Source organism: Candoia aspera, chromosome 4, assembly GCF_035149785.1.
Source record: "Candoia aspera isolate rCanAsp1 chromosome 4, rCanAsp1.hap2, whole genome shotgun sequence".
Taxonomy (NCBI): Eukaryota; Metazoa; Chordata; class Lepidosauria; order Squamata; family Boidae; genus Candoia; species Candoia aspera.
In genome coordinates, this window is record NC_086156.1 from 42588618 (window position 1) to 42606768 (window position 18151).

The 18151-nt window shown below is 44.0% G+C and overlaps 1 protein-coding gene and 1 long non-coding RNA gene across 2 annotated transcripts in view; one reads left to right on the forward strand and one right to left on the reverse strand.

Annotated features, from left to right (window-relative positions):
• LOC134497916 (uncharacterized) overlaps positions 1-18151 on the forward strand; it is an 854438-nt gene that overhangs the window by 262201 nt on the left and 574086 nt on the right. The gene's annotated exons all lie outside the window — the stretch shown is intronic.
• The window catches only part of GADL1 (glutamate decarboxylase like 1), a gene marked incomplete at its 5' end in the record, with an annotated part of 88595 nt that overhangs the window by 28140 nt on the left and 42304 nt on the right, over positions 1-18151 (reverse strand). The window contains 2 exons of the mRNA XM_063301836.1: positions 10665-10754; positions 14755-14806. Of these exons, the coding sequence (XP_063157906.1) occupies positions 10665-10754; positions 14755-14806 (142 nt within the window). The remainder of the gene's footprint in view (positions 1-10664; positions 10755-14754; positions 14807-18151) is intronic.

Below are 18151 nucleotides of genomic sequence, written 5' to 3' on the forward strand. Positions count from 1 at the left end.
GCTGGGTGGGAGGTCCACTATAAAATCCATAGAGATTTCCTCCCATGGGCGGGAGGGTTCTGCCACCCGTTGCAATAGCCCCGCGGGTTTGCCTGGTGCCCGTTTGGCCCTAGCGCACGTTGGGCAGGACGCCACGTAGGTTTTTACGTCTCGCCTGAGCGCGGGCCACCAGAACTGGCGCCGTGTTAGGTGTAGGGTCTTGAGGAACCCAAAGTGTCCCGCTTGCTTGGCGTCGTGTGACCTATGCAAGATCGCCTGGCGTTGCGAGTCTGGGACGTAGATTCTGCCTTCCCCCCATGCCAGGTCTTGCGCCATCGTTACCTTGTCGGGGTTTGCCAGGAACCAGGGGTCGGTTTTGAGGGCGGCGGCGAGGTCCGTGCGCATTCCCCCTGGTAGTTGCGGTTGGCTTCTTTCCGTCGCCGGTTGTCCCGCCGTCGGCTGCGCCGTAGCGTCGAGCTGCCTCCGTGCGCCGCTTCGGGTGGTCACGGCCATTCCCAGTTGCGAGGCGGATAGGACCGTCCCAATGGTGTCTGGGGCGGGCTCTTCGTCTTGGGGCAGCCGGGAGAGGGCGTCGGCCAGGAAGTTCTTCTTGCCCGGCATGAACTTCAGCTGGAACTCAAAGCGGCTGAAGAATTGGGCCCATCGGACCTGTTTTGGGCTAAGGCGTCTAGGCGTTCGTAGGGCCTCGAGGTTCCGGTGGTCCGTCCAGACCTCGAATGGTTGGGTGGCTCCCTCGAGTAGGTGACGCCATGTCTCTAGTGCCGATTTCACCGCGAAGGCTTCTTTCTCCCAGACGTGCCATCGCCTCTCTGTCTCGGAGAACTTCCTTGACAGGTAGGCGCATGGTTTCAGGAGCCCCGTGGAGTCTTTTTGTAGCAGGATGGCTCCCAGGGAGAAGTCTGAGGCGTCGGCTTGGACCACGAACGGCCGTTCTGGGTCCGGGTGCGCGAGGATTGGCTCCGTCGTGAACAGCGCTTTCAGCTTGTCGAATGCGGTCTGGCACGCGGGAGTCCAATTCAGCACTGTGCCTGGGTTCTTGGCGCGTCGGGTGTCCCCCACCCCTTTGGTTTTGAGGAGGTCCGTTAAGGGGAGGGCTATCTCAGCGAACCCCCGGGCGAAGGACCTGTAGAAATTCGCGAATCCCAGGAAGCTCTGTAGTTGCCGTCTGTTGCGGGGCCGCTCCCAGTTTAGCACCGCTTCGACTTTTGCGGGGTCCATTTCGATGCCGTCCCCGGAGATTCGATACCCCAAATAGTCTAGCCGCTCTTTGTGAAACTCGCACTTTGTGGGCTTTGCATAGAGCTGCGCCCTTCTGAGCTTGTCGAGGACTTGCCTGACTAAGGTTACGTGTTCCTCGTGTGTTTTTGTGTAAATGAGGACGTCGTCGATGTAGACCAGGACCCCTTTAAACAGATGTTCATGCAGTACCTCATTGATGAGCTGCATGAACACCCCAGGGGCCCCCGCGAGTCCGAAGGGCAGTACCTTGTACTGGAAAGCGCCTAGGGGGCAGTTAAACGCCGTCTTCCATTCGTCCCCCTCCCTGATTCGGATGCGATAGTACGCCTCGCGAAGGTCCAATTTGGAAAAGACTTTGCCCGTGGACAGGTGGGCGAGCATGTCCTTCACCAGGGGTAAGGGGTATTTGTTGGACAGGGAAGCCGCGTTTAGGCCCCGGTAGTCGGTGCAGAGCCGTAGGGTCCCGTCTTTCTTCTCCCGGAATAAGACGGGGGCTCCGACCGGTGAGCATGCTGGCTCTATGAATCCCCTGTCTAGGTTTTTATCAATGAACTCCCGGAGGGTTGCCATCTCCTTCGGGGTCATCGAATAGATCTTTGGTCTAGGTAGGGGGACGTCGGGCAGTAGGTCGATCCGGCAATCCGTCTTGCGGTGGGGGGGTAGTTGGTCTGCCTCTGCCTCTCCGAAGACCTCGGAGAAGTCGGCGTATTGTTCTGGTAGGTCTGCTGTGGTAGCGGCGTTGTCTTGTGTGGTCGCCTCCGCTCGTCCTACCGTGGGGTTGCTTTTGCCAGCTGGTACTGGTGCTCGATACTCGCCGTCGCCGAATGTGAAGGTGCGGGTCGCCCAGTTGATCCGCGGGTTGTTTTTCGCGAGCCATGGCATCCCCAGGACTGCAATGGGCCGTCCGATGGGCGTGACTACGAACGATGTGCGCTCGGTGTGAGTGCCCATTTGCAGGGTGACCGGCTCGGTTTGTAGCGTGGCTGGTTTCCCTCCCGCTGTAGAGCCGTCCAGCTGGTGGAATGCCAGCGGCGTGGGGAGGGGGAAGCAGCGGAGGTCGAGTTTGGCGACTAGGTCGGGGTGGATGAGATTTTTTGAGCACCCCGAGTCCACTAGTGCCACGGCCGTGGTGGCTCCGTTGCCGGCAGAGAGTTGAATTGCTGCCAATATTACGGAGCTTTTGTCGTTTCGTTGAGGTGGTCCGCGTTGCTGTCCCACCGCCTGCCTCGCCACGCGTCTCAGGGCAAGCGGGGAGCATTTCCCGCCGGCTGGTCGGGGTCGGTATTGTCCTCTTCTCCCCAGTAAGCGTCCCAGCCCTCTTCCGGTGTCGCTGTGGCCACGGTCATTCGGCGGTGAGGGGGCGGCCCCGGGTTGGGTGGTTTGGGGCTAATTTTCGGGGCGGGCTTGGGCGCGCTGGTCGGCGGTCGGTTGGCGAAGCAATCCGCCGTCTTGTGCCCTAATTTGCCACACCTCCCGCAGGGCTCCCGGTTGAACTTCTTTTTTGGGTATATGGGGCCGGCCATCCCCCCGTGTGGTGCGGGTACCTTTTTCCCGACGTAGTTTGTGTCTTCCGTGGTTGTCATAAGGAAGGTGCGGTGCGCGTGTTCGGCTTTCCCCGCGAGGTGGATCCACCCGTGTAACGTTTCTGGGTCGTCGCGGTAGAGGGCCCATTGGAGAACGTCGCGGTTGAGCCCCCTTTTGAAGATTTCCAGCAGGGTGGTCTCAGACCAGTCGCAGACCTTTCCCGCGAGGGCTTTGAACTCCAGCGCGTAGTCAGGGACCGTGCGTGTGCCCTGTTTAAGTCTCTGGAGTGCGCTTTTCGCCCGTACTTTAGCTAGGGGGTCTTCGAAGTAGTTTTTCATCTCTTTGATGAAAGCAGGGAAGGTGGCGAGGGCGGGGGAGCTGGACTCGTACAGTTGGACGTACCAGTCCGCCGCCCTGTCTTGGAGTTTGATCGCCACGGCGGCGATCTTGTCGGCCTCGGAGTCATAGGAGTGTCCGTGCCTCCCCATGAACTCCCTAGCGTTGGTAACGAAAAACGAGAGTTTTGAGGGGGTCCCATCGAAGAAGATGGGGAAGTCCTTTGGGGCCCGGGCGTTTTGCGCGGCCCCGCCTCTCGCTTCCCGGGGTGTGGTGTCGGCCGCCTGTGCCGTCTGCTGGCTCTCCGCTGGCCCGTGTGGGTTCGGTGCTTCGCTCGGGGTGTGGGCTTGTGCGGGGACGTCGTTGGGTGGCGCGGGGGGCATAAGCGCCTGGAGCATGGTCCGGAGTTCCGTCAGCTGAGCCCGCATGGCCGCGAGTTCAGCTCGTGCCTCCTCGTCCACAGCCCGCGCCGCCGCTGGGGCCGGTTCCGTTGGCGCGTCCTCGGGGGTGGGTTGCCGGTGGGGTTCATCGTCCCTCCGCCGCGGGTCCGCTTCCTCCTCCGTCTGATGGGTGTCTCCGTCGTCCTCCTCCGTGTCGAGCACCGTGGGGCTGTCGCTCCACGCCCGTTGCTGGGGTGCGATGTGGGGCGCGGGGTCCTCCGCTGGTTTCGGAAGTCGTGCTGCTCCCTCCCGCGGTCGGGTTGCCTCCGTCGCCATCTCCCCTTGGGGTTGGAGCTGAGGCTCGGGTCGGGTGGGGTGGGCGTCCATGGCTCCGGGAGTCCGCGGTGCCTCTGGCCTCGGTCGGTCCTCCTCTGTCTCTTGCCGCGCGGCTCGCCCTCCTTGCCCGCGCCGTTCCGGCCTCATCTTGCTGGTCTTCTCGCCGTCTACTCCTCCCGCGGCTCGTTGTCGTCCGGTGGGGCTCGGCGAGGCTGAGTTTATGACTCTCAGCTTTATGTCATGCGCTGCCTACCTCTGAATAACGTTCAGACGCTGGTTTGCAAATCAGGTTCTGGTTTATTGCAGGGCAGGTACAACGTTGGTAGAAAAAAGCTGAGAGTGACAGGAGCGCGCCGGTGCGGGGTTTAAATACCCCGCGCCGGTCAGCGCCCCCTCGCTCACGGTCACGTCACCCCCCTTTGTCCCATGCGTTGCCCTGCCATTGGTTGAGGGTTTCCAGGATCGCCCATCCTCAGGTTTCCATTCTTCTGCTGATTGCTTTCAGCTGGGCGATCCCCGTTGTATTGCCGCTGATGGCTTGGGTGGCTCCGTGATTAGTTTAGCTATTGTTTGTTAGCCGTTAGTCGTTGTGGGTTGATGGCTACTTAACTTGTGCCCCTTCACTTATTTCCTTGTCATTGTCATGAGTGCCATTGCGCTGATGACTTTAGCTCAACGGCACTCATGACAACTTCCCTTTCACTTGTCCAAAACTGAAATAATGTTTTTAAAATGTTAAACATAAAGCGGGTTATAAAGGCTGGTAGGCACTTAGGGATACCACATTTGGGACCATTTCAAGCATTCCCTTGTCCATAATTTCCTGATTAACACTACATATGTGTAGTATTCCTAGAATCTGTTTCCTCTAAGGACAGGCCAAGGCAGGGCTGTTTCAAAGCTCTGAGAGGTCCAGAGATGGGCTGTTCATGTGAACTTCCTCCCTGCCCACTTTCCTCTTAGGGCATCTTACATTAGTTTCTTGTTCTCCATTGTTTTATCCACCAAAGGTGACATCCTAGGAAATGGGAATGTGTTGACAAATCTAAAACATGGAAGTAACTCCTAGGATGACATTTTGAATGATTCATTTTATTGTCTTCAGTGAAAAGTAACGATACATCTGATTATTTAAAATGGTGAATCATACTTTGATTATCCTCCTTAACTATAATATGGTCTTAGGGTTTAAACTAAGGTTGGGGAATCCTTCTCTATTGAGGGCCATTGGGGACTGCACAGTAAACAGGATTGAACAAAGTGTGGGTATGGCCAGAACCAAGTTTTCTGGGATGCCCATATTCATTCCCACTCTCTCTCTCTGATTCACACCATTTTCTCTTTCCAGCCCCCTGTTCTCCTTCTGACAGTTTCTTCTTTGTCTGACAAACACTAGGCTATACAGAAGGGATAAACCTCTATTCCCAGTTTTGAACTTAGTTACTTTTGAACTCAGGAAGGGGAGGGGGGCTGTAAAAAATTAACCCAATGGTCACATCCAACCCAAATTGGCCACTCCTGTTTTAAGAGGTATATTCTTAAAAGCAACAGCATGGCCTACAATAAATTGTCTTCAGTGAGAAATGAACAGATTCATGAGAGGGGAGAAGTAAAACATGATCAATTTCCAATGATGAACATATTCAGACCTTATTTTGCGGGTGGGGGTGTGGAGAAAAACAGAGATGATAAAGGATTTAGAGGACAATGGCTGGGAAAAACGGCATGCTGCAAGGTAAGAACGCAGGGAGGGTCAGTTCTACAGCAGATGGCTTGCATGCTGAAACTTCTCAGTGACCCATTTCACGCATTACACTAAGCCATGATTGTTAACTAAGTTTGGTTCAAGTATTGTACTAAGCCATAACCAAGTCACAATGGCTGGGTTCACAAAACTTGTCAGGGGTTCTCAAACTGTGGGCCACGAAACCCAGAGGGGTTAGAAGCAACTTTGCTGGGTGTCACAAACATTTTTCAGAGCTGATCAGGTCTCCGTAGGCAAAGCAAGAACACTGTCAACATTTGCTCTAGGCTTTGTTCCCTACTTTTGCTGTACCAGCTATTGGTTTTCTTCTGGAAAGGGAAGAGAGCTGCACAATTTAGGGGGTTGTGGCACTGCAAAGTCTGAGAAACCATGTGTTGAGCCAAAAGAAACTGAAACACAATAAGCTTAGGGCAATGTCTTATTGCAGCCACTGCTTGCTGCTTCACCGTATGCAGTACTAGTATGGTTAAAACAATCCAGAGAAGGCAGGCGGACTTCCCTTCTACTTCATACCCATCATTCATGCCCACTGTGGACAAAACAGGCTTTTCCTATTACTTCAAAGGCCTTTCTTTGCTAGAATTTTGCTCCTATGTGATCAAGGATGTGCAGTGGTTCATCAGCTTCTGACAATGTATTTCTTAGCTACAGAGATGTCCTGTAAGTCTGCCAGAGTTATACTTTTCACCACCTGAGTGGTCTTTCTGAAGTGCCAGAATTTATCCCCAAATCAGCTTTTATCAGGCTTACTTATTTATATGACTTATATGGCTGCCCATCTTGTAGAACACAATTCTGGGTGGCTCACAACAATAATAAAACTAGAAACAAGAAAACCAAGAAAACCCGGTGCCTGACCCATGATCACCAATCCATCAAGTCATACAGTTCTTGAGCTCCCACCTCACTCTGTCCCAGCGCCTGGAGGAAAAGCCACTCCTTTACAGCTTTCTGAAAAGCTAAAAGGTTGGGGGACTTGCCGGATCCCAAGGGGGAGGCTGTTCTGGAGCAGGGGCTGCTACAGAACAGGCACGCTAGCCAGGTCCCACTGGATGGCAACACTTAAGGGATGGGACCTGGAGCTTGCCCATCCTGCCTAGCCTAGTGGAGCAGGCAGATATCCTCCAGGAGAGACAGTCCTGCAAATAACCTGGTCCTGTACCATGTAGGGTTTTAAAAGCAATAACCAGCAATTTGAATTGCACCTGGAAAGAAACTGGAAGCCAGTGCAGTTTGGGCTGCCGTGGTCTATCATGAGCAGTAACTTCCAGGTGGTCTTCAACAGCAGCCCCACGTAGAGCATAGTGCGATAGTCCAGCTGGGAAATGACCAACGCATGAGTGACCGTGAGCAAGGCCTTTCATGAGAAAAGCTCAAACCACAAGTACATCTTACTTTCTTACTGCAACACAGAGATGGTAACCATATCCAGGTAGAAAAATGTGACCACTTTTAATTAATGCAAGATTTTTCTTATATATGAATGGCCACATTTCCAACTTACTTGAATAGGGACAGTTAAGATGTAAAAAAGGATTCTAAGTTAATCTTTTAAGTATCAAAGTTTCCTTGCTGTTAACTTTAATGTAATTGCATGAAGCTTATAAATGAAAATGCCACCAGGGGGCACATGAAGAACTCACATAAGCTATTTAAGATTTAATGTCTCTCTAGAAAAATCAGAACTGTTTCTGTTCAGCAATAGTTTTAGGAATATATTTAAAGATAACCTTTTTAATATCTTCAAAATTATATCTGATTGTAATATTTACTATCGATATACCAGATTATAATTTGCAATGATATAAATATTATCCCTGCAAAATCATGCTTATTCAGTAGCTTGAAGCATTTCACAGACATCTAATTGCTCAGAGCTAATTGCAAGCGACATGAGCTCTTACGAATGAAGGATGATTACATGTCACCTTTCTCATAATCTCCCTATTAGTTTCATAGGTGACAATAATAGTCATAATTAACATGCTGAATCAGAAAAGAAGAACCAATAAGTATAAGGAATCAACACTTTAAAGGATGTAATTTATAAGTACATTGTATTAATTAATTGCAAGGAAGGGTAGATTAATCTGATTCAAGCCCATGTCAGGATTATAGTCATTCATTTATTCCTTTAATTGACAAATGTATCATTATTGCTGCTTATACCACTACGGGGTTCATGGTGATGGGCCTCATCACTTCTTGGTAGATTTCTTTTATATTCTTTGGCCACAGGGGTGGAAGGTGGGCAAGAAATGGTGTTCCCTCATGATAAAGGTCCTACCAAGTACATTACAATATGGCAGAGGTATACAACCTGATGCCACAGGACTGCACGTAGCCTCTAACCCTCAGCACTGTGGAGGTCTTCAAAAGTTGCTTCATAATTGTTAGGTCTAATGGGTCAGAAAGGGAAATAATTGAAGCACATTATTAGAGCACAATACATTAACTATTTTTTATTTTAATGAAGATGGAATGTAAACCAGATGAAATCCGATCTAGGTTTTGATATGGCCTCACCCACTGTTTTTTGGAATGCGCCCCATCCCCCACGTTTAAATGACAAGTGTAGCCTCCACTGTGATGGCATTTGGGAAGGCCTTGAAAACCTAGCTATTCTCTCAGACCTTCGGGTAGGGTGGATTCAGATTTGCATGTTGTCTAGATTGCCATTTTGTAACTATCTTGCATAATTTTTTAAATTAATTTTTATTGTGTTATTATTTAGTTGTTGCTTTTGCATTGCTTTTTACTTAGTGAGCCACCCAGAGCCAGTTGGACTTAAATGGCATCTAGAATAGGAATAGAATAGACAGAAGGACCAGACAAAGTCACAGAGACAAGTCTTCCCATGGTTATAAATCATGCTGGCTGTATTCAGGATCAGGAAGAGGATGCTTTGCAGAGGAACAATGGTGGGAGAAGTCTTACTTGGGAGCTTTCCATAGGTGTCCCAGTGAACATTGTAGGAAAAAATAGGCTTTTAATTTGCCTTCCAAGAGAGCTCATCTGTTGATATCATATGATGAAAAAAGTGATGGGTTAAGATTAAAGACAAGGTGAAAGGTCCCCTGTGCAAGCACCAAGTCATGTCAGACCCTTTGGGGGGATGCCACTTTCCTGACATTTTCTTGGCAGATGATAGAGCAGGGTGGTTTGCCATTGCCTTCCCCAGTCGTCACCTTCCCCAGCAAGCTGGTACTCATTTTACCAACCTCGGAAGGATGGAAGGCTGAGTCGACCATTCTTAGACTACAGCAATGACAAGTGGCTGCAACTTAGTCTTTTGTTAGGTAGTCTGGTCACCAGTCTAGGGGGGAAAAAGCCACTAGTACATTAAGAGCACACTGTAGGGCTCCAGAAGGGATGGCAGGAATCACCCTCACCATTTTGTCTTCTGCTAAATGGTCATTTGTGACTGGCCACGTCCCTCATGGTCTTCTGTGTACGAGTTTTAAAATTCCAAAGAAGGCTGCCTATTCCAGTCATTGGTGCATGCCTTAAAAGTTATGCACTGTGCTCAGTGATGTACAATACAAGAAACATATCACCCATACAATTACAGCTATGCAACAATCCCTGTCTTAATTTGGTAAGATAGTAACTCTCCCTCAGGTATACATTTCTATTTACATAATTCCAATTTTTAAGACCAGAATGAATGGCAAGTAAATTTAGTCTGTGTATTTGAGTTTAGGCTACCTGATTCTGTTCCACATTCCAGAAATGCCACAAGTACAAGAAAAGGTCAGTACAATTTGCCATCAACACTGCAGTATTGCTATTTTCAAGGCTTCTTTCCAAATGGATACAATCGGCAATTTGCCTGCAACCACCAACCTACTGCAACAAGATGTGATTATTGTGTTGGAAAGAAGGGAAAAGATAGAGGGAGGGAAATCTATTTAGCTCACATTTGAATGCAGACTAATATATTTTTGCATTTTTAAATCAAACAATTATAATCCAAAATTTGCAGTGCTCTGTGTTTTGCTATGCAGTTTGCAAAGTATAAAAAAGTACACTAGAAAAGCATTTGTATGAAAATGTATGTATTCATGAAAATAACGTACAAAATATACTATATGAAGGGACACTGTTTGCACTTTTGCCTTTATGCTAACAAAAACACATTTTGGAGAAAAGTATACCAAAATACTCATATTAATGTAAGCATTTTTAAAAAGCGTATTTGCAAAAATAAGAAACAGAGAAACCAAAAATGGAGGGATTCACTTATCCCTAGTTTGCGCTGGCTATAACACCTTTTTGTAAATTACTCCCTCAGTGTGACACAATTTAAGATTAGGGTGTGAGATGTTCCTAAAGTTACTTTGGTTTGATTGCCTAATATTTCCTACACAAATATAAACAATATTTCCTACACAAACTCCTACACAAAGGGCAAGACTGAAACAGGGTTCTGTGAACAGCAGAAACCACTTTTCATTCTCTGTACTGCAGGCAGGTTGTTTAATATCAGAAATTATTCCTAAACATTTTCCTGGACATAATATCCACCAATAATGCTAAGTGAGTCCCAAGGACAACGTTAAATGTCTAAAACAGGTAATGAATGATCTGTCTAGACAATGGATGCCGACAATGTCGTTCATCTTCCCTTAGCTCTGCCATCTGTTAGCAGCTTTGATAGGAAGTGGAGAAATTGTATAATGTCTGCATCTATTATATGGAGAGAGAAATTTAATTAGCCTTGCCTAAACTGAGATCACTGTAAACTTTAAAAAGACCTATAAATTCTTATCTCTAGTTCAAATTAAGACCCAGATGGTGGATTAATTCTGTGAGCATGTACAAAACCAGAGCTTAGTTTTATCACAAACTATAAAAGGAGCATAAACCTCCAAAGCAATCCACATGTTGCCAACATTTTCTCTAGCAAGTCTCCTATGCCTTAAAGAAGGGACTGGCAGGCAGAAATTCATCAGATGAAGCTATACTAGTACACTAATACAAACATCGATGGATTTTTTTTTTGCCATGCAGCTGTTAAAGGCACAGGAGTCTGGTGTGCCTTTAAGGACTAAAGACATTCCTTAACAAAATGTAGTACTTACGTGACTGAGCTTTTCCCAGAATTCATGTCCTTTCTCCATCTTTCTCAGGCTAGGTGGAATATACCAGAAGCAAATATTTGCATATTCTGGCTAAAAAAGAAAGGAAAAAAAAGTCTTCAGAACATAGAAAGAAACTTGGCTAACTGCTAAATCAGTACAAATGTAAGAGTTCAAATGAGAGCAAATCTTACCCCCATCCACACACACAAACACACAAACGCACACACAAAGTTTTGGTATCAATCCCATTAAAGATTGTTAATCTAATTAAATATTTCTATATAATATCATGATGGTGTATATAATTAATGATTTATTAATTCTTGAGTAAAGTTTATATCTGTTAAGTTTGTATCTTGCATTTTCAGCATAAACCTAGTTCTATGCCATTATATTATCACTTACTGTAAGAAATTACAGATAAATGTAATGATGTAAACTGTGAAGAAAGAATCTCTTAATTTCTTAAACGACAATAGCCTTTATAGCACATGTTCCTGCTATACATGCATAATTTGTTTTCAGTATTTCCGATTTTAAATCAGCATAGTAGAGGGTAAAAACAGGGAAGAAACAGAAGGAAACAGCTAGAGTGTACTCTTCCTTTTTTCTGAAAGTGAATGCTGTCTCAATTACAGTCTATTCTTCCTCCCAAGGGGGTAGAAACTACTAGCCGTGCTAAATTCTTTCATGAAAGGGCACCAACTCTGTTCATAATATCATTTCTGCCTTCCTTCAAAGAATATATTAAATACATTTAATCATCAAGGAGAATACCCTTGTCAGCAGGATGAGATGGCCAAGTGTGTTATCAGCTGTGATGAAACGAAGTTAAACTTTTTCTCTAACACGTACAGGCTAAAGTAATCTTCCTCTTCTGGAATACTGAATTTAGTATTAGCTCCGGTGGGATAAAAAAAGATGGAGGTGTCTATTGCAAATTAGCTGGGTATACAGTATTTGTTCAAATTCACACAATCATGTCATTGCCCTCCTCTTCTTCCTTTAGGCCAACTGTTACCCAGTTTTCTACTTGAGTAAAAACTAACCATGGGGCCCTCCCTCCTTGCATATAAAAGGCTGTCAGACTGGAATTATGTAAGAGATATTTCCATTATTTACAGGTGCCAGGCTGGGGTTGTTTGGGATTCTTCTAAGTTTTTATGCATTATTTCCAGGTATTATACTGTAAACCACTGGGAGTTGCTTGATGTATGGAGGTAACTAAGTTAATAAAAACAGTGGGGTTCACACAGGGCCAGTAGTTTGTTTGGGTTGTGTCTTCATGTGCTGCATGAACCCAGCTACTGTGTGTTAATGGCTTGTGCAAACTAACAGACTGTGGTTTATTATACCACAATTTAGTACAATGTATAGAAAGATCACTGACAGATACCACTGGCTCCTCTTTGGTTTTATTTTATATTCTTCCCTAACAAGGAGAGAGATGTCAAAGTTAAAGAAAACTTCAATCAAGAGAAGTTTTGGGGATGGTGGCGAGATAACAATGGGTATCACAGAGACTCCAAAGTACTGGTCATCCATCAGACCCTCTGCCCACCTCACTTAATTTTTTTTAAGATTCTTTTAGTTTAGAATACATGGGAATCTGACATGCTGCAAATGAAATGAAATGAAATGAAATGTGCCAGTGGGGTTGTAAGCAACTTGATGTTCTGTTTCAATATATGCCTATATTACCCAGAAAAAGAAAAAAAAAACGATGGCAATAGACAGAATCCAAGGGAATGGTCTGTCTGTCTGTCTGTCTGTCAAGGAGGATCAACTTCAATTGTTTACCTCCTAGTAGATGGATTTTTTTGAATAGCCACACCCATCATGCACACTTTATGAATGTGCAGGACATCCCATGGCAACTGTTTGGTGTGAGCATCCATTATATGACTGCCATTCCTAAGCAAGTGATGATCTTGAAAATGACTGGTTGTATCATTAAGCAGAAGTATTAAATTGACTCTCTAATTCTGTCCTAAGTATCAAGACTTTAGTCCATCTTATTATTCCTTCAGCATCTCAGTTACTGGGCCACTCGTGCTGATCCTGCTAGCAGTTATCTATACCTTGAATGAGTGAACTGTGGGCAGTCAATTCTCTGTTAACTTCTGCTTTTCCTGGGAGGTTTGCTCAATCATTCTTTTTTACCTGAAAGGGGCCTTTTTCCTTCCTTCTCTAGAAGTACTGCCTTGAAATTAAAACAAGAAGTCCATTAAAGTCCCAGCACTAACTCTAACCCTCAGCAATTATCAGAATCTGCATTCCAAGTCCCCTTATCTAGAGAAATGCAATTGTTTTCCTTTACTTTCCTCTGTAGGCTTGACACTTTTCACTTATTTTTCAGCCATCTAGGCGTCTATACTGCCTGGTTTTCTGTTATGCATTCCTAACTCTTTGTTCAGAATTGTATTCATTCCTAACTCCAATTTAAAATAGTAGCGAAATATTATTCTGCATGACCCTGGAAAGCCCTCAACGTTTGTTTCCTATTTCTGCAATTTAAATTACTGAAGATTGGAGATGGAAGTGTGACAACCCATGCATTTTATCTGTCTCCTTGCTGACCTTGAAAGAAACAGTTTTAGGAAAGTTCATTGAGAATGGCTCTTGGCATCCTTTGGATATTAGGGGGATATACTGCAAGCCAGCCTCATCTAATACAGAGGTCATCAGATAGGTCAGAATGTAACACTCATCATCCACAATCAGCAGGGCCAAATACCATGATGAAAGTTGAAATTCTGTGCAGCCAGAGGTCAGTTAATGATCATGTTGCTGACAGCTATTTTTTTCTGTAGCCACATTTGATCTGAAAGCATAGCACAACTTATGCTACAGCAGATGTTTTTTCCATTGCCACGCTGCATGGAAATTGCAGCTTTATATTTCTACTTGGTATAAATTGCTGAAATTGTGCACAGGTATTAAATTTTCAGGTGTAATGGGACATTAAATTGTAATGGGTAACAGGACAGCATCAGAGGTCTGGTTCCACAAGATCAGAATCTAGTTCCTTCAGGCCTGAAACACAAGCTTCTGAGACTAAACCACCCTTCTTTTATTCTGGCATTGTTCCCGAAGGGTATTTTCAGGCTTGAACAAAATCCAGATCTAGCTTACCAATGGTCTAGGCAACTAAGATCTGTTGTTAATGTCAGCAACTCAATGCCAGTAAGACAGATTGCAGAAAATACCCCTTTTTGGCACAGAAATGTGCTACAGGAGAGTATGCAGAAGTTCATATATTCTAAGTTTGCTATCTCAGTTAAAAGTGATTTAAGCAACCAGGTCTGGAAAGACTTTGCTGAAAAGCCTGAAAACAGCTGTAGCTGCAATAGTGAGTTTTGAGAGAACTATAGTCTGATGCACGGCTTAATATAAAGTGGTTGTAAGTTATTTATTGTTGGGTGTCTCATAGAAGAATTATCTGGATTACATTCATGGCTCTTTTACATCCCATTACCCACTCCTCACATTACAGCAGCTTTCCCAATCTGATGACCTCTGATGGAGAGCAACTCTGATCAACCTCAAGTCAACTTGGATGGTACACCAGTTTTGGAAAGGTTAGATTGGGAACTTGGGGACTCATGCCAGTTTAATAATCCCTGTAGAGTTTGGCTCACAAATAATTGGGATATGACATTACAGGCTACTTTCAGATGACAGTTTGAGATACTATGAAATTCATAACAAATTCACTGCAGTCACTAGCCTCTAAAGTACTCATCTTAGCAAGTAATTAAAGAAAAAATCTAAAGTTTTACATACGTTTTATCCTGTCCCGTGCAACACTAAAGTCTATTGCCAAATATTCTAATGAAAATTTATTTTACGAAATAAAAGGAAAAAACAGTCTATGCAAAGCACCTTATTTAGTTTCAATTCAATTGTTTCCACTTTGTTTCAGTTCAATTACATGGTGATTACTTACCATCTAAAACAGGCACGGGAAGCAATCTAGCTGATGATCTAAAATACTGCCTACACTTTATACCTTTTAGCATTTCTTATATCAACAGTTCCAAAATGATGGCACAAAAACAGTGCTAAATTGCATTTAATAAAAACCTACCTCCAGAAGCAACTGAAATCCTTCTCTCTTCTTAATTTCATCCACTAAGTATCTGAAAAACAGAACAGAAATGTACTGTTAAGAAATTTAATTAATGTACAGATATGAGCAGATGTTAACATTTTAGGTTATCAGATGCATGTATAACTTCTTTTAGCCTGAGGACCACACTCCAAACGTAGGTGAAGCTAAGTCCCAAGTTACATGGGGTCACTGTTTATTTTATACAGTATATCTGTTCCTGTATATTTTAAAATTAGCATTAAAGTTTGTATTTACTTTTTTCTAAATAGCAAAATTTCAAGGAAGTGTGGGTGAGGGATGAGTTGTAGGCTTTTTTTTTTAGCAGTGGAGTCTTTCTCAATGGAAACTCTTTTCTGAGTGGCACAGCGTACCTCCACTGATGAAGAAAAAAGCCTGAAACTATTTGTTTGTTTTTTTAAACTATTCAGTCATATAAATCTTCATTTTTTTTTTCAAATTAACAGAAGCAGCAACAGAAACAAACCTACTCACACATACTGCAGCAAGTGAATTAGTAAGCGTCATGTTTCACACAGGCACAGCTGTAAATCTCTGTTCTTGTGACTCTTAGCCCCTGATTCAGGAATTGGCTTACTCAGCATAAGTGTCATGAGTAAGGATGGCGAGCAGGGGGCTCCCATCCAGGCTGTAAAGCGCATGCGTAGCACTGAGGAATTGGGCAGCCATTCAAAGAGACACAGATCGGGCCCGTCTTAACCTCTGGGGTTTATATATCTGGGTTTTTCCCACGCTTCTTCAGTTTGTTAGGATTTTCTGTTATGTAGCAACAATAAAACACTAGAGACCTGTTCCTTGTCTCAGTGTGGCTCCTGGCTGTTAGGACAATAAGGTTTATTGACACACTTCAGTAAGATTAATATCTTTGTTAGGCTGCCGGGCGAGGTTCAATGGTGAACCAGACATCCCTGAAGGACTGAGAATGGCACCGTGGCAGAGATTGGTGACCAGATGGCAAATTCTGGTCGACAGAGTCTCTCCAGACAAGAAGAGACCATGAGGTTACCACCTATACTCCAGACAGCTGCTCCTCATGAGGAGACTGCAAGAATCGTGGGTTTTGTGGTCAACTTATGAGTCAAGGGATTTCAGTTGTGCTCACAATTGCAATGCAGCCTGTAATGGACATAAGGTTTGCTAAACCCTCACTTTCTTAACTACTATTGGATACAATCAATTTAAAGTTAAAGAGAGATCTTCAGATCCGCAGGATAAGGGGAAAACCACTTGGTGAGTCAATCATCTTTCTGGATCAAATAAAGTTAAAAAAAAAGAATGTTTTAAAAGATTTTAAATTACTAGCAAAAAGTTTTAACAAGGATTTGATGTAAGAAAGTTTAAAAATATAAAGGGGACAGTAATTGAAAAAGATTAATTTTTGACTAAAGTGCTCTTGAAAATATTGGAACTAAATAGGCAAATGGACTGGACTTTCATGGGAATGTTGTTTGTTTAATATTAAAGAATGCAGACAACTGGTAGATTTTACAAAACAAAGAAGATAAAGGTAGTATGAGACAGATTATATGACTGTAACTACAGAGTGTCAAATGAGACTAAAGTATTAAGGACATAGAAAGGCAAAAAGAAAAGGAGGGGGGGAACCTGCCTTTAATGTTTACCTTGTAATTGAGACACTTTCACTTTACAATATTAGAATGGCAACCACCAGAAAAGCAGCAAAAGCGGAGAAGGGAAGAGAGGATCATTAGAGTAACCTACAGAAAGGGGGATCACTCCAGAGATGTTGCAGAAAATGTTTGAGGAATTGGGCAAGAAGGTGTCTGAATCAGTTAATGCTAACTTGGCAGCTTTTGAAGAGAGAATGGAAGAAAGACTTGTAAAGATGAAAGAGATTTTTTTTCTTGTCAGAAGCACCTACCAAGGCATTTCTGTCTTGGAAGGATTTGCTGGTGACGTCACCATTGCCCAGGGGATGCCCGAGGGGGCTCCTTTCATGTCCCTGTTATTTTCCCACCGAAGTGGTACCTATTTATCTACTTGCATTTGCATGCTTTTGAACTGCTAGGTTAGCAGGAGCTGGGACAAGTTGACGGGAGCTCACTCCGTCACGCGGCTGACGCTCTCAGGTTTCGAACTGCTGAGCTGCTGACCTTAATGGTCCTCTGACTCAGTGTCTTAACCACTGAGCCACCATGGCCCCTTAAAGAGGAAATGAAAGAAGTTAAGAAGATTGAAGAATCTGTAGGACAAGTTGCTGGAGATGTAAAACAAATTAATGATAAAGTGGACGTTTTTGAAAGCAAGATAGAAGTTATAAACAGAGAGATGGAAAAAGATTTAGATAATTTGGCACTATTAGAATTGAGAAAGAAAGAATTCTGCTTGAGATTCAGAGCAATTTCAGAGGACTCTGGTGAAGATAGCAGAGAAAGGTTATTCAAGGCTTATCAATTTTTTTGGAATGGATGAAGAGGACACAGAGGCAGAAATAGATAAAGTTTATAGGATAAATACGAGATTTGCAAAATTAAGAAATGTTTCAAGGGATATACTTGTGCACTTTGTCAAGAAGAAGACTAGAAACCAAGGTCTGCAGCAGCATTTTAATACTAGATTGAAGATTAAGTATAATTACATCTGTATTATCAAAGAAATTCCAATTAGAATATTGAAACCAGAACTTTTTCTCTTGGGACTGATGGAAAAACAGTTAGAAAAGAGCCATGGAACACTGTTTTTATATATGATAACTGCAGCAAAATTATTATATGCACAAAGATGGAAGTATTTGGCAATATTCACCTTTCACACACAATGGAGGAATGGTTGGTAAAGGTGACAGAGCTTGCTGAAATGGCTAAATTAACTTGTTTGATTAGAGAAAAGACAGTATTTACATTTAATGGTGACTGGAACCCCTTACAGATTTTTCCATAAAAAAGAAAAAAATGAACTTATGATTTATGGTTCTGATGATTAGACAGGATAGATTATGGAAGAAGAGAGTCATGATTACCTTGGAGAGAGAGGTTAAAATATAATTGTACATATAACTGCTGTGAAGAAGATCGGAAGCCACTTCTTTATATCTTTCTTTATATCTTTTTCTATTTTTCTTCTACTTTTTTCTTTCTGCACTTTTAGCTTTTTCTTTTTTTCTCCCCCTTTCCTTCTATTTTAGTTTGGATTAGTTCTTATTGTTAAAACTTTCAATAAGATATATATATATATATACACACACACACACATACTATGTGTGTATGTATGTGTGTATATATATATACATGTATATATATACGTGTATGTATGTATATGTATATGTGTATATATATGTATATATGTGTATATGTATGTGTGTGTGTGTGTGTGTGTGTGTGTATGTGTGTGTATA